Source organism: Musa acuminata, chromosome BXJ3-3 (assembly GCF_036884655.1).
Source record: "Musa acuminata AAA Group cultivar baxijiao chromosome BXJ3-3, Cavendish_Baxijiao_AAA, whole genome shotgun sequence".
NCBI classification, from domain to species: Eukaryota; Viridiplantae; Streptophyta; class Magnoliopsida; order Zingiberales; family Musaceae; genus Musa; species Musa acuminata.
The window spans coordinates 6,052,140-6,075,890 of NC_088351.1; the positions used below are offsets into that span (position 1 = coordinate 6,052,140).

The window sequence follows — 23,751 nt, forward strand, 5'->3', positions numbered from 1 at the left end:
TTCACAGTGAGGCACAGTCTGTTAGAAGAATTAGATGTCAGGCCACCTTCATTCTATAGGAATCAGCAAAAACACTCAACTTTTAGCGCCAAACAGAAGTGATGGATATGCATGAGAACATAATTTTCGGTGGCTGGTGAATATTTATGCATCAAAGTCAATACCATTAACAATATTGAAGTCATATAATAGACCTATACCAAGTCCTTTTACCAGGTAGTAAAAGGACGAGATAAGCGAATCCATACACCTATATACATTCTACTCGACATACAATCTTCACATCAAGCCAAAAGCTAATCCAACAATTACATGCACAGCAATCAAATGTTACGATTCAGAGGATCAAGCTAAAATGTAATCCAAACACAAAACTATAGAAATGATGGAATACAAGCAACCATAGAAAGCATTTTAGAATAAAAAGAAATCAAATTGCCAAATGTATCATCATCCATCATCCTTATCGAGATAAAACAAAGCTAGAACAGCAAAGACAGGACGCCCCTGATCATTTGTTCTCCACGTACAACTAGTTCCAAGTATGAAAACCTAATTTTTTTTTTGCTTGGGTAGGCGAGCAATCACCCGCTCACTCACCTTGCGCCTTCTGGTAGACGTAGGTGAGGCCGCACTTGCCGCAGTAGTGGCGGTCAAAGTGGTTGGCCATGAAGGTGCCAGCGCCGCACTCGGCGTTGGGGCACTCCTTGCGGAGGCGGGTGACCTTCCCGGTGGCATCGTCGACCTTGTAGAACTGGAGCACGGCGAGCTTGACCTTCTTCTTCTTGTGCTTGATCTTCTTGGGCTTGGTGTAGGTCTTCTTCTTGCGCTTCTTGGCGCCGCCGCGGAGGCGGAGGACGAGGTGGAGGGTGGACTCCTTCTGGATATTGTAGTCGGCGAGGGTGCGCCCGTCCTCGAGCTGCTTCCCGGCGAAGATGAGGCGCTGCTGGTCAGGCGGGATGCCCTCCTTATCCTGGATCTTGGCCTTCACGTTGTCGATGGTGTCCGACGACTCCACCTCGAGGGTGATCGTCTTCCCCGTGAGAGTCTTCACGAAGATCTGCATCTTGCCGGCGGGGGGTAGCGGCCCACGGAGGTGGCGCCGCTGGCTCAAGTTACGACGGCCGGAAAACGCTCTTAGGGTTTCGAGGGATTCAGCTCGAATATATATAGTGGACACGACGATATGCTGCCTCGCGAGGCATTGAGACTAAGGTAGATCATATGATCTGGAACGTTGATTTGGTGATTATCGCTCATCATCACAACGTTGATTGGCACTACATATAATTTTTCACTTCTAGAAACAAAATCTAAAAAAATGATACGTTATACTCCATCCTCTACTCTCTCGTCTCCAATCCATGTATATTGATATTTGAGCATCATGTGATATGAGCTAATTTTTGCTATGATCGTGCTTCTATTTGTGATGACTTGATATGAGCAACGAAGTGATGGCATGTTATAAATTACTCCACATGAAAATATTAATTATTAATATTGCATGAAATTATCACGTAAGATCAATAATAGTAGTAGGACTTGGACATCATGCGTTGGTTGCATAAATTATAGAATAAGCATATTTGAGTTCTAAAGTGTTGGAATTTTGATAATTTTATTTAATAAAATATCATCATGTTTTATTTTTATCAGATAAGTATGTAGCACGTAAGATTAGATTAGGAATATTAATAGGACGGAAAAGGATGGGGAGTGCTTCTTGTGCTATCATCCCTTATCTCTACCTCATTCTTTGTGGGTAGAGAACTCATGGGTTCTCTATATTATCTTAATTAATTAATTATATTAACAAAAAATAAAATTATTAAAAAAATTTAATAATATCAAATTTTATAAAAAAATAATAATAATATTTATAAAATTTATTCATCATAACAATATTTATATTTGTATCTAAATATAAATATAACCAAATATATTCGATGAATATTGAAAAGCCTAAATTGTTGGTCAGGAGATTGAAAAATAAAAATTAGGAAATAAGATATAAGTGACAAATCTCGATTAGGTTTTGAACTTTTGATGAAATAATTTTTTTATTTTAATATAAAAATTTTAAATAAAATAAAATTTTAAATATAATATTTATTTAATTCTTAAGGTTGGAATATTGGAAGTATAGGTGTTTGGTTCAATCCTTAAATATGTATATTTTTATTTATCTTATTATTATTATTATTATTATTAATATATATATATATATATAGATATATCCCGAAGATGATCTTTCAAGATCGACAACTTATTTATAGTTTGGTGTACACCAACAAACATAAAAAAAATAGTCCTCTATCCATATTTCATAATACTATAAAAAGCACCTTGATCACTTAGAATGTTTAAAATATTTGCTATATTACCATATGAAGTCTACCTAAGTCCATTAATTTGACACAGCCTAGGCAAAATGGAGAGTATATAATCTTTACTTCTAGAATATGGTAAAGATAAAAACATATTGAAATGATTAATACAACTACAATTAGCTATAAACTGTGTGGTAGATGAAATAGTGGGTGATGAAGCCTGGGATGATAAAGGTGGGTGACAAAGCCATCACCAACTTTACATCTAATAAAAATCATAATTAATTAGTTGCATGTAACGTAATAATGTTTATTATTAATCATTGCATAATTAAATACATTACACATTATTTTGTCTTCATTAGTATTTTCTTGAGCACTTTGATATCGAAGATATCTACGAAGAGTCATTCTGTTTATATTTAAAAATAAAAATATTATTATTATAATAAAAATAAAATAATAATTCAGATCCAAAATCGTCAAATAATTTTGCTAGCATAAGCTAATGATACTCACAAGAAACAAGAAATTTAATAGGGAACGAATGGATGTTTGTAAGAAAAGCAATCAAATAAACTAAATATTAGTTCCATATCACTCCATATATTTTGAGGTTGGCTCATAATCTAAGTGTGTTCAAATGTTGGGTTGCGAAAGTATAGTCCAACATCACATCCCAATCAAATAACTAGCATATCATATAATATTAACTAAAAAGGCAAAGGATCTTATTGAAAATTAAATATCGGTTATAAGTTTTATTTTGTGTGATGAGCTTGTGAGGAACTATTCGCTTTAGTAATGAATATACCAATACAGTTTTATCATTTTAGAGCTCTGAGCTTCAAAAGGCTGTTTACTTATGTGTTAATGGTTCCCCTAGTTCTTAACTTCAATGTCTCAGGTCGAGGGTGTCTCCTTCGAGGTGATCCTAGGGTTGAGGCCCGAGATAGTTCTTGATGCAATCTTTTGTGAGACTTTTTTTGTCAACCCGAGATCATAGCCTTAGTGACCACATATTGGTTGGCCCTTTGCAACATCTCAGATATGATTAGGGACGATTTTTCCACCACTAACTAGAAGAAGTAGAAGCAGGTAGGCCTCGGGGCTATCGTGAAAACTTAGATCACCAACGAGGAGTGGGCATCTGGGACGCCCTTGACGAAACGGGTGACGAAGAAGGAGAGAGGCTCATCTACCTTATGTCTCAATCTGAGTAGAGTGGTTGTAGATAGCTTCGAGCAAACATTAGCGAGGAAGTGGTGCTTAAACTCTTTTGTAATCGGGGGAAGGAGATGATCGAAAGGGGTTTCAGGCGATTGTACCACTCTCGAGCTGACCCCCTTAGGGTCATCGGAAATGCCTTGGACATTAGGGTGTTGGATGTATTGAATAATGACATTTTAGCCTGAAGGCCATAGTGTGCTCCATTGGGTCGAAGATGCCATCATAGGCCTCCAATACTAGGAGGTGGAAGTTAGCTGAAAAGAGCTCCTCCTAGATGCTTTGAACGAATGAGGAGATGTTCGAGGTGTCAGACTTATCCTCCGAATGCATAAATTCTTATTGTACATCGTATAAGTGTTGGTTCATGGTCTAGAATTATGCTTTAAATGAATCTTCCAATGAGTTGATGGACCGTGTCCCCAACTCAAGCCTGGCCACCTTGCAACAAGGCAAGGTGTTGAGCTTCACTATTGGGGGTATTGGCCCTTCGAGAGCAACCTTAGTTTATCGAGGGTATTCTAGAAGCACTGGTTAGAAGCTTGATGTGGGCGCTCCCAGAGGCGAGAGGGCGAGTGAGGGTTGGATTGCTAGTCGTGGTGCTAGAGCTACCTGCTACCCTAGTTGGGGTAGGAGAGGGGTGATCGCTTGTATTATATCGATGAGTGTGTGCACTTGATGGGTAAGGCCTATAAAGGCATTGGATGGGATGAGTAGATGTCTTGCACTTAATCCCCGAGGGGAGAGACCAAGATTGTTGAACAGATGCTAGTAACATATTGATGTTTATGTCGAGGTAGAGGTGTCCACCCAAGGAAAAGAAGGTAGATGTCTTTCTTACCTAAAGGCATTGAGTGCCGACAACAATGCTTATTCACCAGTGCATTCGTCAGGAGGAGTTATGGATGAGTATTCTTGCGACATTTGGCCTCTCCTTCTAGCCTCAATCAATGATGATAAAAATGATGTGTTACCAACTCACCTTGCCACCTAAGCTGAGGAAGCCACCTTAGTAAAAACATGGGCAGACTCACACCAATCCTTTACAGTCGTCAGTAGGAAAATTACCCGTCGACCCCTGCCTATCTCGATTCTCGAGAAAAGGCCAATAAGACCCACTCATCACCTTCGCTTGTTGGCATCTTCAAAGGGAAAGCCCGCACGCACGCATTGAAGCGGGGTGACATAATACAACATCCCTAACTCTACCTTTCGGAATGAACGATGCAGGGGGCCATCCCCTGTTTATCCTATATAGGTCAAGGGCCCTGGTAGAACTTATTATCATGATCGTCTTATCCTGATATTGTTAGGATCGGAGAGGCACTAAGAGGGGGGGGGGTGAATTAGTGCAACGGATTAAAACTTCGGTTTTGATAAATCTTTCGTACGATGAAAAGCAATATCAATGGAACCCGATTTTAGAAGCTTGATAACTTAGAATCGTATGGAAGCGTAGTAACTAAGTAGAGAAGTTTGCAGTATGTAAATGGCAAGAGTAGGATGCAAACCAGATAACGCAGTAGTTTTTAAAGTGGTTCGGTCAAAATGACCTACATCCACTTGCGAAGCCTTCTTCGAAGAGGCTTCCAACTTCCACTAGCAAATTTCTTGTAGGGGAAGGACTAATACCCCTCTTACAACCTTTACAAGTGGTTCACACTTTTACAATTCTTTTCAACAAGATGGGAGGAGGTGAACACTTAAGCAATATGAAAAACAATGCTTGCAAAGACTATTCTAATGCTCTTAACTCAAACTATTGCTTTTCAAAAGGTTGTGATCTCAGCTGAGATTTGAGGGGTATTTATAGGCCTCAAGAGGATTCAAATTTGGGCTCCAAAATTTGAATTCTCTTTGGTTCCCGATGCTGGTGGTGCCACCGCCTGGCTCTCGGGTGCTAGGCGGTGCCACCGCCTACATTATTTCAGCTCACTGGTTGGGCTCCAAAATTGGCCCAAACCAGTCCGAACTAGAGCCCAATTGGCCCCTACTTGGTTTATAGGATTAACACATAATCCTAACCCTAAGTAACTTGCTAACTATGAATTTAAAGATATTTTCTAAGCTATTACAAAGTCGGTAAGTCAAGACTTCTTCCGGCGAACTTCTGATGGTTTTCCGATAAACTCTCGGAAACCATTCTGCGGACTCCCGGCAAGCTCCTAGACTTTACTATTTGATCTTGACGAGTTCCAACGAGCTTCTTCGGCAAGCTCCGATCTTTCTCGGCGAGCTCCGCGAACTTCCAACGAACCTTCCGACGAGCTTCCGAAAAACCCTTCGACAAGCTCCCTACTTATTCTCGGCTAGTTCCGGCAGCATTCCCGACGAACCTTCGGACTTCCGTCGAACTCTCGAAATCGCAATGAATCCTTCTTGCTTGACTCCGACACTTTGTTTTGCTTTATGTCTTCGTCGTTATCGTAGTTAATCATGCACACACAAGCTAAAACTCTACTCCGATCTAAACAATTATTACAATGCGAATTGACATTCTGTTGCCAGGCACATCATTGGTTGGCGCTTCGTCCGATTCTTCGGTGCATCGTCCTCTCTTGCGGCTTGTTGCCCAATCGGCGGTTGACCTCCGCAACCCCGATATCCTTGGCGCAATTTCGCTCTCCTTGGCCCGATGCCCGACGTCCGAAGCCTTCTGTCGTCCAATATCTTGATGTGATCTCCTCCGGCGTAACGTCAATTCCTCTTGCGTTAACTATCTAATCCTGATCGAGTAGACCTGCATCACTCAAAATGTAGTTTAAATTATAAACACATATCAAGTGGTTTTATCATCAAAATACGAGATTCAACGGATATCATCCTCAATGATCCCCTGATAGGGTAAGGGTCACCCTAACTCATTACTGGTCTCATGCCACTAATTTCTCAAATATAAAACCCAAGCCCCCGGACCAAATAGAGGCAAGCATACTCTATCTAAACTCTTATGAGCTTCACTAAACTCCCCTCACCTACTCTACTAACTTGATCGTCGAAGAAGTCGAGTCAGAATATCTCCCAACATTAATCTCAGAGTGACACTAGCACTTCCGGGCCAAGGCGTACCTCATGATATCCCGGAGCCTCCTTTAATATATAAGTCATTCCCTAAAATGATCACAGATCAATCGTCGAAATACTGCAACACTCCGTGAGTCCAAATGTCACCTTGGCTTTCTGCTCGAGTTGCCATTCTCATCCCGGTGCAGGCCCTTAGGACGGATTTATATACCTTTGAGACCGAATCATATCATGTTAATTCCTCAGTTAATGGCTCTATAGTTAATGGCTCCATGGTAACAATAGTGGGTACAACAGATTTATCTTGGTAGTGCAATATCCACTAACATGAAATAACACAGTACTTCCTTCTCGTCAAAACGAAAATAGATGTGCACTAATAAGAAAGAGTAGCGGTAGAAGAAGAACCTAATGTCTTCATCCCCCCTCAACTTCCCATTATCTCGTGACAAAGCTAATTTAGCTTCAGTGTTAGGGTTAGACTCGTGATATCAAGTTGATTTCATGTGCAGGTGTTGTAACAGTGTCGAATAAGAGACAACAACAATTTCAGATGCCTACACAAACAATGTAAAGATTGATCGTAAAGATGACGCTTCTTTTATCTGAAAGAGAGATTCTAACATTAAGAGAAAATTAGGTTGAAATTTTTACCTTTTGAATGAGCAAAGCAGGAATCAAAGAGAAATCAGCTATTGGGAAAGCTGAGAGTTCACCGTAAAGCTGCGTTGGGAACATGGGGCTAATTATCGATTTTTACACTTAAAAAATTTTATTAACTTTTTTATAATTATAAAAATAAAATATTTAACTTTATTTACTTTAATGTTATCAGTTTTACCGGTATAAATATAAAAATATGGGTAAAAAGATAATTTTAATATTCTAGTTAGTGATGACGGATGACATGATAACGGACAACCACGTCGTTGAGGGTCGCGGCAAAGAGATAATTTTAATATTCTAGTTAGTGATGACAAATGACGTCGATGATAACGGACAATCACGTCATTGAGGGTCATGAGTGATTGTTGTTGATGAGGAGAGTAGCGACGAGCTATGAGGGTTGTTTTGTATATGCATTGGTGCCGACATAATTATCGATAAAGATATCGAGCGATATCGCTAGACAATTGTGTGAATGCTGATACAAATATATATCGATTTTCATCTCTTATTGTCGTTCTCCGACCACTCCAATCACAACTATATGAACTCAACCATGGTTCCCATCGAGAAAACATCGACATGGAGGGGACATCGCAACAGACGATGGAAAGCCGATGTGTAAGAAAGAAAATTTGATGGATTGTCAAGTGAACCCCTCATCTCAGATATATTAGGATTACACTCGATCACAGTCTAACGTAAATTATCTAATAGGATGATTTTAATTAAAATTATTCAAAATCTGTTCAATTTCCATTGAGGGAATTTTTTTATCGTCTATAAAAACACACATCCCCATGTAAAAACAACTAACTTTCCTTCACATTTTTGCCCGGAAACCTATCGCTGTCGGCGAAACACAGCTTCTACGGGCCTTTTCGGGCCATCAAGTGCTTACTCTTCAGGCTAGAGAGAGAGAGAGAGACAGAGAGAGAGGGAGAGAGAGACAGAGATCCAGGCGGTCCGACGACGGCGGAGGCGATGACGCACGCCTACGGCGAGCCCTCGTACTGGGACCAGAGATACCAGAGTGACCCGGGGACCTTCGATTGGTACCAGAAATACCCAAGCCTAGCCCCGCTCTTCGACCGATACCTCCTTCGCCACCACCGGCTCCTCCTCGTCGGCTGCGGCAACTCAGGTATCCTCACCCTTCACCCCGTCTTCGTGCTTGGTTCGACGCACCTCTGCTATCGATTCGAGCCCATTAATCTCCGGATGGACGCTTTGTCCTCCGTTTCGCGATCCTGTCCTTTTTGATCTCGCTCTTCGCGACGAAAGACGACCGAATGGGGTTTCTGGGGAAAGAACTCGAATCTTGGACGCCTCTTTTGTGTAAAAGGGAAATGTTCTTTGTCCCTTTTGAATCTCGGCCGTGATGGATTTTGGTATGCGTGGGTTCAGGTCGCTATCTAAGGGAGAATCGCTTCTTCAAAATCCGAACTGATGTGCTATTATATGCTTTATCTTTGCTGCATTGATATGCACCAGAAGTATTAGTCTAAAGCAAAACAACTGATGTGGATGTCTTAATTTCTTCTACCTAAAACTGATAAATAATCCATATCGTTAAATGAATTCTATAATTCTCATGCCAAGTGTAAGCTCCTTATTTGAGTTTTTAGGTAAACCCTTGAAATATCTGGTGGAATTTATGGATGATAACATGATAACAAAATCGGCAGACAGCTTAATTTTATATTATGGGTGGACTTTGGCCACCTAATACGTTTTGCCTTTTGCATCGTTTCACAAATCCCATTGGTTTCTTTTAGAAAACTGGTCAATATATTTTTGTTACTCCTTGTTGCGGACTTAAACCGATCATCCTAGATTCATCAAATATCATTAATGCTTTTGTACTGACATGTATACTGGTTTTTATGTACTTACAATTTTACATTCTTATTGATGATTATTAGCTTGTCTGGTCTAATGTTCAAACTTCAACAGCACTTGGTGAGAGCATGGTTGATGATGGTTACCAAGATGTTGTCAACATCGATATATCATCTGTGGTGATAGAAGCTATGCAGATGAAGCATATGGATAAACAAGGACTCAAGTGTATCCGTTAACAAAACATTAAATTGTTCTAATTATAGGTTTTTCTGCCTCCATTCTTTTTCCCCTTCAGTTTCTGGACTGGACAATGTTATTCTCTGCTTTGCTTGTTATTGTTTTAATATGTCTTTTTTTGGATAAAATATTGTACTTCCTATGTTTTCCTCTTTACCATATTCACAGATATTAACATGGATGTACGAGATATGAGTTTGTTCCAATCTAGTTCATTTGATGCTGTTATTGATAAAGGTACTCATGCAATGATCGGCATTGTGGTTAAAATTTTCTACTATAGATAATTCTAGCAAAATCTCTTGGTTTTTCGAATTTATTTATTGATTTTCTTTAAGTGTATAGCATCAAATTTTGTGAAAGTAGTGCAAGGTTAACTAAGTTACTTTATGTTTGCAGGAACCCTTGACTCTCTCATGGTGAGTGTATAATAACTAAGATCCTTCTTCTCATTGTAATATGCTGATACTGGAGGTTTTGTATTGTAGTGTGGACATGATGCAATGCAAAATGCAACTAAGATGCTACTGGAGGTTGACAGGTAAAATTGTATGAAATAAATTTATGTCTTTAATTAAATTATCAATTGTTTGACATTGAGTGGACCCCTCTGTATATCAATCTCGTCAGGGTCCTCAAGGATAAAGGAGTATATATCCTGGTATCTTTTTCCCTTGGATTTTCAAGCTCAGTACTTCCGAGTAATTATTCACTTTGCATTCAGAGAAAGAAAGCATGTATCTTATTGTTATATATAACTCTTTTTTGGCTAATTCAGATCACATATGGAGGTCCAAGTTACAGATTGTATATGTTAAGGAGTATTCAACGCTGGGCTATAAATCTGCATGTAATAGGTTGGCTATCTTAGTTTTAATTTGTTTCTGCTCTTAATTTCTGAAAATTGTTGTATCTTGTTATACCCCTGAAACATTTGTGTTTAATTTAGTATTTTCTATGATGTGAATGGGTGAAAGAAACAAAACATAGAAGGAGAAAAGACGTGAGGGGAAGTGGGTGGGGAATTTCAGTATCCAATCTTTGATCATTCACTTTATTTACGAGCCAACCAGGCTAGTAATGTGAACAAGATCTTGACAAATCATCCACTAGTGGATGCATACGTCTTCACACCTAGAGTGTTTATGGACCAAGAAAATGATTTTTCTGGGAGAATTATGTAATGAATATATGAGTAGGAATGTAGGATTGTCGTGTGATAAAAAACCGTATATGATTTTCGTAAGTAATATGGGGTTATAGATACACTTGTGCTTGAGTAGTTTGAAAAATGCATAAATTTTAAAGTTAATTTGTTGTGAAAATTCTAAAAAAGTATTGGGGCTTTTGATAAAAGATGAATCTGATAGTTTCCATATGGAAATCATGGTGTTCTCAGGATGTCATGAAATCAATCATTGAGACCGAACTTTTAATTGTCTTTGCTTTTGAGCCGCTGAATATGTTGATGTTCTGATTTAGAGCACAGTGATTAGGTGGACACTGTTGGCACTTGCTACTTGGCAGTCGATCCATTATTTCGTCCAAGTAAGAACGTCATAATATTGGTCCACTTATTTCATTTTCTCCTTGGAGTATGTTGTCAACTACATTGTTATTTGCTTTTATTTGGATGAATGACTTCATTATTTCAACTGTTTATCTTCTTGCTTCTTTTGATTTTTTTTGCTTTTTGTGTATGTTGAGTCGGTTCTCCATATCCAAGAAAAGGTTTTATTAAATATATGTATATATATATATATATATATATATATATATATATATATATATATTCATTAAGAGAAACAAGCTAACTTGTAACTTTCAAATGCTAGGGACTGTTTCCTATAGAAGCTGCATGATTTAGGTTATCAGATGTCAAATGCTGTCTATAATAAAAAAGATATTCAGGAACATTATTACTTTATGATTTTGTTCTGATGATGGTAACTCTGTCAATGTAATGTTTTGGATGATGAGGGTGTTATGTATTGGTGGAACATGTTGACACACCTATTCTATTTGATGACTTGATATATCTGGCAGCCTTATCATCCATGAAAAAGCCAGCTAAAAATGGTCCACATTGCAGCAAACAACTTTACCTAAATTCTATACTAAGCCTTTCATTGTGTCTGTACTCTTGTTCTTCTACATGTTTTAAATGACTTATCAACCAAAACAGGAACTCGACAGGCATTTGTGATGTCTTGACCCAATTTTTGAAAGGCTAGCTGATGTGGGACAATCTTAATGTATTTTTTATTTGAATAAATTTAATTAGTTTATGAGTGTAATTTACAAATGTCATAGGTTGCAAATTGAAAACATATTCCAAAATCCCAGTCTAGGATTCACAATTTCTGGTATGTACCAGTCAGGTGCTTGACTGGTACAGTACTGTCCCATACCAGTGTACACTGGTATGTACTGGATTTCGAGGAAAACATTAAAATACCAGAAATCAAGAAAAAGAACCCTATTTTATCCCTTTTTTTCCTCCCCTTTTCTGGTTATATACAATCAAATTAGATAGCTTCAACTAGAATTGGGTCTATAAAATAATAAATGAGATGTAAAACAAAGACAAATACTCAATTGGACTCGTACCGATACCTCTAGGACCACTGCAGGTCCGGTACCCCAGATTGAAGCCCTTGGTAGTGCTCCTACCAGATTCAAGGCCTGTCTTGCCTACCCAATCGATCCTAAAAATTATACAATAAAATGAAAAATATTATGTAAAAGATGAGTTCCAAGCATAGGTTTAATAACTAGATATGCAGACTACCTTTCAATTTCGTATGTGCTGCCTTTGCAATATAATATGATTCTAATTTTATGTATTAGTCATTATCTTTAAAATAAATATATATTGAGGTAGGTGTAGGCTGGGCTTAGAAGGTTTTTCCTCAAGTTTGGTCCTGAATGTAATCGGGCTTTAAGGTATTTATTAAAACCTGACCTATGTAGTTTTCTACTTGCTAAAAATCCTGCCTTTTTGTGAGCTGCTGGGCTTTGGCAATAACAATGTCTATCTAATTTTTTTTGGGATGTAAAGGCTATGGGGATGAGAGATGGTGGTGATAGGATGCGAATAAGTAAATTTTTTTGAGGCAAATGGATGTAGAGAAAAAATTCAATTTAAAGGGTGTTCATTACGTGTCTATCTAAGCACTAATATACTGGTCTAGGTAGTGTATTTCTTTGTTAATGTTGATACAAATATGGATTTATAGTATCATTTATGGATACGAGAATACCTTTAATGGTTGAATTTGTTATGCCAACTATCATCGGAGAGATTTTTTTTTTTTTTGTAATGAAAGAAAAGCTGTGACTTGAATGGATTGAGAAAAGAAATTTTGATAATGTAAGGAGGATGAAGGGAAGAAGGGGGAGCAGAACTGGATCCAAAGATGTTTTCTTTCTACTTCTCTAATGTTTTAATCCTTTTATTTTAACAAAATGTTTTTCATGGAAACTGATCCTCAAATATGAATTTTTTAAATGGATTTCTAACACTGACATGTGACACATGATTTTTGTTGCTTTTATTTTAACAGAATGCTTTTCGTGGCAACTGATACTCAAAAATGAAGATTATTTTAATGGATTTCTAACACTGACATGCCACACACAGTTTTTGTTGATATCTTCTGATTTTTTGGATTTTATTCAGAATGGAGAATGTTCCAAGTTGTATATAAGTTATGCCATATTATTCTAATATCGAGAAAACAACTGGAGATTATCTAATATCAGGATACTAGAAGCTACTGGATCCTTCAAAGTAATATTCATCTTACAAGTGGTACTCAGTTGCATGCTGCAGACTTCACTCATGCAAAGTTTTGCTGGAGATGATATTTGTGCTTTGGCGTTAAAAGGATTGAGCAAATACGTCAAAAGAAAATGATTGAACTTACTTACTGTGTCACTGTAGTGACTTTGACATACAGTGGTACTTTGATGTAACAATGAAATGGAAGACTTCAGAGTGATGAAATGCAAAGAGATGAAGTAATCAACTGCCATAACGAGGCAGCTATTTGTGTATACATCTTTTTAACGTAATATTAATTTAGGTAGTCAAATTATCACTTTGGAATGTATATAGTTAGAAGCTTTGCAAAGGAAGCATCAAAAACTATATTGGGTGATTATGGATTTCTGGCTAAATATTTAATCTATGACATATGAGGTCTTGTGATTAACCAAGCCAGTCATCTGAGATGCCAATGATTTGCATGCAGATGCGTAAATGATATGAACTTTTCAAAATTAGATGGAAAGTTTGTTTTATTACACTTTCAAACATGTTCATACGCTGTTGATTGACTGTGGCAACCAGCAGTTGAGTCGGATGTACTGCCTATTCATTGATGTGGCCCTAATGAGGAGAAAATTTAGGATGAATGGGAGTTTACGGAACCATATAATAGCTGAGATTACATATCAACAAATATGGTGCCCTTATAACCAATAAAAAAAATGTGTTAAAAGCTTAAAGGAGTTGGTGTAAATTACCAGAATTCCCTAGATGTAAATATATATAAGATGCTAGATCTGGAAAACATGGCTGTTTTTTTTTTCCAGAAGATTCCAATTACTGATGCTGAGATTAGAAGGGGTCTCTGCAACACAAAAAACAATGAAGGCAAAGATGATGGCATTGAGTTTTTTTATTTATGAGATCTAGAAGGTGCCTTGGTTACATGAGCTTATTTTGGCAAGACAACATGTGTGCACCACGAAGGAAAAGTACAGCTTCATTACCCAGTTAAAAGAGGACATTGACACCTGTATTTGAGAATCTTTTTATAAACATGGTGCAATTATGATGTAGAACAAAGTAAGGAAGTAGAGAGAAGGTGCAATCTTTTTTGTGAGATAAAGAGGCGCGGGTTGGAGACCAATGAAGATGCAATTCTTTTCATTCAAATATGAAATGTTTGATCCATTAACAAACTCCACTATTTATGGAGGTTTAAGAGCCTTGGTACAATTAACGAAGACAATGATTGTCAAGAGTAATCTTCTAGGGAATTAGTATGTTTTTTAGAAATCCAAAATGTAACTTCTAGGATACCTAAATAGTAAATGAGTGTACTTAATACAAAAGGAGTCCTTAAAAAGACCAAAAGACTTTTAAATTTTCAACACAACTCTTAGGATTTCTAGGCCAACTAATTGATGACTTTTCGTTGATCTTTTTTTTCTAGAATAAACTTTTTTTGAAATCCTTTGTAAAGTTTGATGGTTCTCCATAAGTCTCCCCTGATGAAAAAGAACTCGATCCCAGAGAATGATCAACAAGGTACTGGTTCAATAAGTCTAGTGCAAAGTCTCAAAGTTCCTTCAAAGTAATCTAAGTAGCATCGGAAGCTAGACGATCATGCCACTTGACAAGATCTAGTAGCAGGCATAATAAGGAAGTTATCAAGAATGACCTTTACGTCATCCTGTGTTGTGGGAGAATCGATGCTTTGAGAGGATTATCACCTGCAAGAACACCGGTAAACAAAGGAGGCTCAAAAATACCATGATATGGAGTTAAATCCTCTAGATTGAAAACTAAACTAATATTTAAGTTGGAAGGCAAATCGAGCATATATGCGTTAGATCCCATTTTTGGATAATGAGGAAGGACCAATGACTCGTGTATACAACTTTTTGAATGTGTTTTTAGGGAATCTCTCAGGGCGAACATGAACCAAGACATAATCGCCAACTTGAAACCTTTGATTTCTACAATGTGCAGTAGCAGTAAGTTTATAACTTTCATTACTTGGGGCATTTTGTCGACACTCGGCATGTAGATCATGAATCTTTTAAGCGATGGAGTGTGCTTGTTATGAGGCACAATAGCCAAGTGGAAGGAGTGCAAGGTCAATAGAGGTGCGAAGAGTATAGCTTAAGACAGTTTGAAATGAACTTTTTCTGATGGAGTGGTTGGCTGAGTTATTGTATGCAAATTCTACAGTGGGTAAGGTTAAGCCCTAGCTTCTGTGTTTTTTCCTAACTAAACATCTAAGAAGATTTCCTAAGGAATGGTTAACAACCTCAGTTTGACCATCTGTCTGGGGGTGAAAGGCTAAAGAGAACTATTGGAGCATGATTGTAAACAAATGCCCTATAGGTGAACTTAGGATTTGTTCGAACTGGGGCTTAGGGAGTAGGTAAAATTCTTGATTTGAAACTATGTATTGTGGAGAATAGACATGCTGCCTAACCGATTCATTAACCTCCTTATTCATGGGTCGTTTTTCAAGATGTTGGAGAGCTCTTAGGATTTGGGTCATTTGGTCACATAACTGGTTCAACATTGTGTCATGTGTTAGGATCAAGAGCACTAAGAGGGGGGGGGGGGGGGGTGAATTAGTGCAGCGAAAAACTTTCGACGATTAAAACTACGTTCGTATGATAAGAGCGATTTCGGTAGAAAAGCCGATTCGTAAATCACTTTAACTTGTGATCAAGCAAGATGCAGTTAAAGCGAATCTATAAGGGCAGTTTGCAGTTATGATGGAAATCAGAATGTAAGCGCAAACTGAAATATGATGTTCGTACGATAAAACTGATTTACGTCTAAACACCGATTCGGAAAATACTGAACTTTGAAACACGATCGTAAATTCGCAGAAGGCAGTAAGCTATTGAGGAGGTTTGCAATAAAGATAATATGCTCAAAGTAAATGCAAACCAGAGAGCACTGCGATTTTAGAGTGGTTCGATCAATCTTGACCTACATCCACTTCTGGCTTCCTCCACCGACGAGGTCACCGACGTCCACTAGAGGCTTTCCTTCAATAGGCGAAGGCCAACCACCCTTTTACAGTTTCACTCATTTTGACGAGCTCAGGAGACAACCCTTACAGATTTTTCTCTCCTCTCTTGAAAGATCAGAACTTGGAAGAAAAGAGGGAGAATAACTTTTAACTCATATAACACTTTTGAGCTCTACAAATCACAAAGTAAGATCAGGATTTCGGTGGTTTTCGTTGCTCTTTCATTGCTGAAAGAGTGGGGTATTTATAGGCCCCAAACCAGTTTGAATTCCGAGCTCAAAACTGTCAATTCCCGGAATTCTGGGGTTTGGCGGTTGCACCGCATGACTGGGGCGGTTGCACCGCCTGGCAGAGCTCGGAGACTGAGTCTTTGGGCGGTGCCACCGCTTGTCAGGGGCGGTTGCACCTCCTGCCAGAGCTCGGAGACCGAGCTCACGCGGTTGCACCTCTGTCAGAGGCGGTTGCACCGCCCAGCCAAAGCTCGGAGACTGAGCCCTGGGCGGTGCCACCGCCGATCCAGGCGGTGCCACCTCTGGCCAAGTAATCTGGGTCCGAATGGGCTGATCCATTCGGCCCAATTTGGGTCTTTCAAGGGCCCAATTGCCCCAAGATTAAGTTAATGGGATCACCTCCCATTTCTAACTTAATCATCGTGCTAACTATGAATTTCTTAAGACATTTACTGCAACTTGCTCCGGTGCGTCAATCGCTTCTTCCGTCGAGTTTCCGGCGAACCTCCGGCGATGCTCCGACGGACTTCCGGCAAACTCCTGGACTTGCGACGATCCACTTGGCGAGTTTCGACGAGCTTCTTTTGGCAAGCTCCTGGACTTCTCGGATTTGTTCCCGCAGAACCTCCGACGACCGTCCGAACTTCCGTCGAGCTCTCGAACTCCCAACGTGATCATAGTCTTGACTCCGGCGCAACTCCTGTTGCATGTCTTTCTTTCATCGTAGTTAATCCTGCACACTTAAAACAAAACTTCGATCGAGACAATTAATTCTAAGCAATTAACTAAGTTGTCCGGCATGTCATTGGTCCCTCGACGTTTCGTCCGATTCTTCGGCGCATCGTCCTCTCCTGCGGCCTATTGCCCAATCGGCCAGTTGACTCCGCAACTCCGATATCCTTGGCGCAATACCCGCTCTTCTTGGCCCGATGCCCAAGTCCACGGCCCGAAGCCTTCTGTCGATACGTCGACCGATCCATCGGCCCGACGTCCAATCTTCTAACATGTTCCTCCGGCACAACATGATTTTTCCTGCTTTAATTGTCTCATCCTGATCGAAGCATCCTGCGTCACTCAAAACGCAGATTAAAACATAAACATATATCAAGTGGTTTTATCATCAAAATACGAGATTCGACATCATGATCTGCTAGTTTGGTCCTAAGGGTGTCTACGTCACTCTGTTGGATTAAGGATTCGTTAGGATTGACTTGGTTTTCACCGTGCCGAGTCATGATTCTAATGCTATCGACATATTACCTTTCGGTAATAAGGTTGTTAATTGTTGCAATGCATAAGGCAGATATGGAATGCTTCAAATGGTTCTCACTTTTTGTTTTTTTTTTTTGTTTTTTTGGACAACTGTCAAAGGTTCAAATTTTAGTGGTATTGTAGTTGTAGTTAAAGGGGAGAGAGAGGATGATACATAGAGATAAAACAAAGAAAATGATGTTTTTTTGTGGGGGGGGGGGAGGGAGAAGTGATGAAAACCATGATCTAATTAAATATACAAATTTTCTTTTCGACAAAAAATATTAGTAAATTTACTCGGTATTGAGAGCTATGTGGTCCACCAATTTTGTAGAGAAAATCGCCCCAAAGTCTAACTCCACACGTTGATTCTTGAGTGTTGATCGAAGCATTTGCCGCTAGTTGGAACTCAATGGGGTACTGGGCAGGTTTCTTGATGGGCTCTGATACCATACTGATGTAGAACAAAGTAGGGAAGTAGAGAGAAAGAAAGGAGAAGAGAAGAAAGAGAAGTGTGAGATAAGTGAGGAGAGTAAAAGCCTAAAGAAGATGCAATTCTTTTCATTCAAATTTGAAATGTTTGATCCATAACAAGCTCCACTATTTATAGGGGTTTAGGAGTCTTGGTACACTTGATGAAGATAATGATTCCCAAGAGTAATCTCCTAGGGAATTAGTATGTCATTTAGAAATCCAAAATGTAACTTCTAAGATACCTAAATAGTAAATGAGTGCACTTGATACACAAGGAGTTCCTAGAAAAACCAAAAGACTTTAATTTTCAACACAACTCTTATAATTTCTAGGTCAATTGATAACTTTTTGTTGATATCTTTGCTCAGAATAAACTTTTCTGAAATCCTTTGTAAAGCTCGATGGTTCTCTATCAAATTATCTTTGAAACTTTAGTCTAGGCTAATGATTACGGTAATTAAGCTAGCCCTGACCACGTTTTGGTTCAAACTGGAATCGAACCGGGTCGAAACTGGAACCGAATTGATCTGGTAGTTCTCCAATTAACTAAATCGGAATTGGCCAGGGGTGTTTCGGTTTTGATTCCTAGGTTTGGGAAACCGGAACCATTGATTCTGGAACTAACGGTTTCGGTTTGGACTGTTGGTTTGGTCGTTTTTTTAAAATATAAAAAGGTGCGGTCAAATAGGACTATTGACTGATCGTTGGGCTTAAACGGTCAGGCCCAATGGTTTGTGCTAACCCAATGGTCGATGGAGGGGCAAATGACTACTTTGCCCCTCTCAACAGTCATATTGATGACTATTTTGAGGTTTATTTTGGTTATTTTATAATTAAAAATATAAATATCTAAAATAGATAGATTGACCCATTTTAACAACCAAATAATAGCTTGTTTTTGGGCCATTTTAGGAAAAAATATTCAAAAATATAAACACCCTCTCAAACCCCTCATTCTTCCTTACATATTTGATTAAGCACTCTTTGAAGCTTGAACGTTGGGAAGCTCTCTCCCTATTTCCAATGGTAAGTGGAAGCCACCACTTCACCACCAAGGACGTTTTAAAAAATTTGACCATGGCAACTCAAGAAAGCTAACACATCAACAATGATTCCAAGCTGAAGGAAATCGATACGATGACCAAAGTCAAGTTCGACATCTTCATGCTACACTTCAAGAAGATCTGAAACATTCATGACTTCTTCCATGTCATATGCAATTACTGTGATTAAAATTTCAAATTCAAAAGGAGGAAGAGGATATGAAACATTTCAAAAGCATATTTAGAAGAAACATCTAATATAAGTCGGAGGAAATCAATACGACGTCCAAAGTCAAGTGGGACATCTTCATGCTACACTTCAAGAAGGTCTGAAACATTCATGACTCCTTCCATGTCATATGCAATTGCTGTGGTTAAAATTTCAAATTCAAAGGATGAAGAGGATATGAAACCTTTTAAAAGCATATCAGAAGAAACATCAAATATAAGTTGGTATGGAGAAAAGTTGAACGCAAATTTTTGGGTACTCTACTAATCCCACTTTTTATTTTTTATTGAAAAAAATCATGAAGCATTAACTAGATTAATTTTTGTTGAACATTTATCTTTTAGTTTGGGTGAAAAATCGGTTTTGTTGATGATTGTCAAGAGGTTTTAAAGTCTGCCGCATAATGAGTTCCTTGAACTACTCTGACCCGTACTTTACATAATCTTTATAGAAAAGGAAAAAAGGGATTTACAAAAAGTTTTCGAGCTTTAGATGATCGTGTTTTTATCTGTGCTGATATTTGGAGTGATCACTGGTAAATGCACTCCTACATGAGAATCACTTGTTATTGGATTGACAGTGATTGGACCATACAAAAATGAATTATTGCTTTTAGAGTTTTTGATAAACGACATACAACCGATAATATTTATAGAATGATAAAAATAATTTTAGAAGAATATTATTTGGTTTTTTAAAATTTTTCCATTGGTCTTGATAATACAGTGACAAATACCGATTTTATTCCGGAATTACAACAAGTATGTCAACCTGCTTTTGGTGGTATTTTTTTCCCATGTTAGATGTGCTTGCCATATATTAAATTTATGTGTACAAGGTCTTAGATCTCTTGAAACTTTTCTTTCTCTCATTAAGCAGGCTATTTCATTCTTGTCGGGTCATCCATAAGTAATGAAAAAATGAGCCAGATTTTGCAAATTAAATAACAGGTCCAAAAGATTTAAGGATACTTCTATATGATGGAATTCTACATATGAATTACTGAAGGAATTTTTTGAATATAAAGAATTATTATACACTTTTATTGCAAATAATGTTAGGCAAGTTAATTTATATTCACGACGTTGGATTGTGTGTAAAAGAATTTTAGAAATTTTAAGAATTTTTAATAATACAACATATACTTTTTTTGGTGTTTATTATCCTACTGCCCATATATTTTTAGTTATTTTTATTAATATTGTTGGTGCCTTAGAAGAATATCAATATGATAATGATTTAAATATATGACTAGAATGGCTATGAAATCAAAATAGACTAATTATTTTTTTGAAATTCCATCGGTTTATTTAGTTTCTTGTGTTTTTTATCATTGTATTAGATTAGATGGCTTAAGTGATTATTTAATCACTTATTATGAAAGTTTAAAAGTAGATGTTGATATCAGTAATAAAACTAGGGAAATTAAAAAATTGGTTATTAACTTATATGGCCATTATCAACCGAAGGGATATGCGAAACATTCCACATCGGAAGTGATTAACGATTTATAATTTTACTCAATTTTATATTATTTTTTTAATATTATTACATATTTACACTCATTATAGTTATACATCTATTTTTTTTTCGAAATTTAGAAATAAAATATACATTTTCTTCATATTATTAAAATTTTTAATTAAAAATAATAAAATAATATCTGTTCGAACCAAAACCAAAACCGAAACCGTCGGTTGCAGATTTGGTTCTAGAATCGACCCTTGTCGATTTGATTTTGGTTCTAGGTTTTGCCAAACTGGAACCATCGGTTTCGGAGCCATGGTCAGGGATAAATTAAGCTGCTAAAAATATATATTATTTGGAGTAGAAACCCTTTGATGTGCATTGGCCTTTCCATGATATCCTGGTGTAGGTCAGAAAGAGGAATAAGTTGTGTTGCCTGTTATAATATGCAAATGTTATATGCATATGTATCGTAACAGTATTCCAATTTAGTCATACAAGGAACTGATCTCTTTTTGGGAGCTTTTCCGACTCTATTGAAGAATCATGTAGTGTGTTATAAAACTTGCTTCTCGTGTCCTGTATATGTGAGATTATAATATGATGTGCTAATAGTATCTGCTTCTTCTTTGAATGAACAAGTGTGCCTTCCTAAATACCTGTTTTCTATTAACTATCCTTCCATGTAACATGACATGCAGTGCTTTCATTCTGTACATTTGAGGTTGTATGTAACATGCAATTATTGGATAAACTTGGTTAATTTCTCTACTCACTGACTGCCACTCAATTCCTCTATTGTAGATAGAGTAGAGAAGAGTCCAGGGCCGAAGACTTGGACGCTGACCAATCCGGTGCCATTAAATACCGATGGTAGCTCAATTGCTACACTTCTCGGTTCAAACCCTGAAGTCCATTACATTTATGTCTGCACCAAGGTTAGTATAGCTTTCCAAATCTTTATATGCAGGACTTTCATTTCTCTAAACTCATCATCTGATTGCCCAATTTGTGAACTCCTCATGCTGGTATGCACACTTTCAGCTTGAATCTCAAAGACCGCCTCAGAATGAGACTGACGATGTCACAGCCGAACAATAGCTCCAGATATTGATAGGGGGATCCCATAATTCTTGGGCCTCCCACCGTGGGAAACTGTGACACTGGAACGAGGAAAGAATAATTGCTCTATTCTGTCTGTATTCATTTTTGGGGAGCTACTCTTATTTCCCAAACGGAGTTGAGCTGGGTTTTTGCACACTAATCCTTGTTCGAGGAGTTTATCGTGTGCGTGTGTGGGATTGGGCCACTCGTATACTTTCTGAGACGCTTAGCTGATAGCAATTTTCGGATATTCCATCATGATCAGTTCTGAATCTTCATCCTGTGGTTTTTATATAGAGTTGCTGACAGTCGATCCTCACGAGCAATGCAGCCATTATCGACACTGATGAAGCTGCACGCATAGCAATTTTGAGTGTCCTGTGATGTTAATTGTACTGAACCTTCACGGACATTGATCCATACCCCTGTTACAGATGTAAGAACTCTGAACCACCATGTCACCTCTGTATGATTTTGTTTAGTAGTATGGCTGACGTGCCTTTGGTTTATCGTTCTTTGACTCTGCCAGGTAAGACTGCCAGAGAGTGATCTGTATCGGGTGCAGTGTTGTGTCTGACCAATTCCTTCTGGTTGACTAACCCTCCCCGGAAGCTGCCTTCCCCTGATGGCCGGTTCACACTTTTCCACCTTTCCCTCTCTCGAGCCACGGTGCAGAGCAGCCGTCCTTTTATGCAGAAGTAAATCTCGAACCTTTCTATGGCATCACGTGAGAACTCGTCCATCTCCGGAAAGCGTTTTGGGTTTGCGAAAAGTAGTTTTCAGATACATTTCTTTGGCCAGAAAGGGGCTCGGATCGGTCACCGTATGGGATCACGCTGCCCCCTTCTGATTGGCGAGACTGGCGGGGCCAACATGTGGCCCACTTTTACCATGCGGCAAAACGCAAAAAAAGCACCTTGGAGTAAAACGCCGCAGCCCTGCCAGCGGACAGCGGTGGGTTGGTCCCCACGTGGCTCGCATGAGATTCGCTTCGCGGGGAGGGGCACCACTTGAACCGCCCAATCGCTTCGCGGCCGAGGACGCCCGGGCCCGCGCGGTTCCGTGTGGCGCAAGCAATCGCAGCCCTCGGCGCATACTGACTCCTTATGCGCCATCACCGGACCCGCATGAATCATATTTCGCGCCTCGCGATGATTACGCGAGGGCGACTGCCCACGTCACCGTGACGCATGCCCTCGTCGATTGGTGCGTACGCGAGGCTGCCATTTTCACCCGGATTTCACGTATCTACCCTTCGAACAAAAAAATTGATTTCAACGTCATTAAATTAGCGAATAATAACTGACCATAACATATTCTTATATATATATATATATGTGTGTGTGTGTGTTAATCTTAATATCCATATATGTATATGCAATTTTTTACCTTATATTACACGGTAAATCACCGTATCTATCGATATATGGTTAGGACGGTAGAGTGTGCGATAAACAATGCTGCATCGGAGAGTTAAACCATAATTGCATCCCACTATTTGGTAGGACCGTATGAGGTGTGGTAGCTCTTTGACCATTCAACTTGCAGATGTATATATTTGATTATAAGAATAATAAATGTGTTTGAAATTGGAAATTGGGAGGAACAACAGTTACTTGCGGCAATCGAGAAACGCATCAAGCAAATAAATAGAGATGGGTTGTAGTAACCTCTCTTCGGGTCTGTTCCAGGTGTGAAACGGGGGCTTGACTTCTCTCGTACCACTTCTGCTTCCTGTTGGTTAAAAATAATCGATAAAAACATATATAAGTAAAATAATAATAATAAAAACGCTACGCCTCTCTCCTTTTCTTTTTCTTTTGGGGTTTT

General features: G+C 38.5%; 2 protein-coding genes across 2 annotated transcripts; one reads left to right on the plus strand and one right to left on the minus strand.

The window, feature by feature from the left end:
* Positions 1 to 391: 391 nt before the first annotated feature.
* LOC135634193 (ubiquitin-ribosomal protein eS31 fusion protein) lies at positions 392 to 1,145 on the minus strand. Its single transcript, XM_065144500.1, has one exon. It carries the CDS (start codon positions 1,064 to 1,066, stop codon positions 593 to 595), a length of 474 nt encoding a protein of 157 aa, XP_065000572.1. The 5' UTR covers positions 1,067 to 1,145; the 3' UTR covers positions 392 to 592.
* Positions 1,146 to 8,088: 6,943 nt separating this feature from the next.
* LOC135632376 (uncharacterized) lies at positions 8,089 to 22,199 on the plus strand. The gene is made up of 9 exons (XM_065140902.1): positions 8,089 to 8,394; positions 9,207 to 9,320; positions 9,501 to 9,569; positions 9,732 to 9,751; positions 9,821 to 9,873; positions 9,963 to 9,993; positions 10,111 to 10,189; positions 21,622 to 21,755; positions 21,862 to 22,199. Exons 1-9 carry the CDS (start codon positions 8,235 to 8,237, stop codon positions 21,916 to 21,918), a joined length of 717 nt encoding a protein of 238 aa, XP_064996974.1. The 5' UTR covers positions 8,089 to 8,234; the 3' UTR covers positions 21,919 to 22,199.
* Positions 22,200 to 23,751: the final 1,552 nt, after the last annotated feature.

What these genes read in the sequence shown, in the direction of transcription:
- LOC135632376 (XM_065140902.1), top strand. Translation starts at nt 8,235, where the DNA reads ATGACGCACGCCTACGGCGAGCCCTCGTACTGGGACCAGAGATACCAG. An exon ending in GGATAAACAAGGACTCAAGT is followed by an intron (nt 9,321 to 9,500) that starts GTATCCGTTAAC and finishes CCATATTCACAG; the next exon opens with ATATTAACATGGATGTACGA. An exon ending in ACATTTATGTCTGCACCAAG is followed by an intron (nt 21,756 to 21,861) that starts GTTAGTATAGCT and finishes GCACACTTTCAG; the next exon opens with CTTGAATCTCAAAGACCGCC.
- LOC135634193 (XM_065144500.1), bottom strand. Translation starts at nt 1,066, where the DNA reads ATGCAGATCTTCGTGAAGACTCTCACGGGGAAGACGATCACCCTCGAG.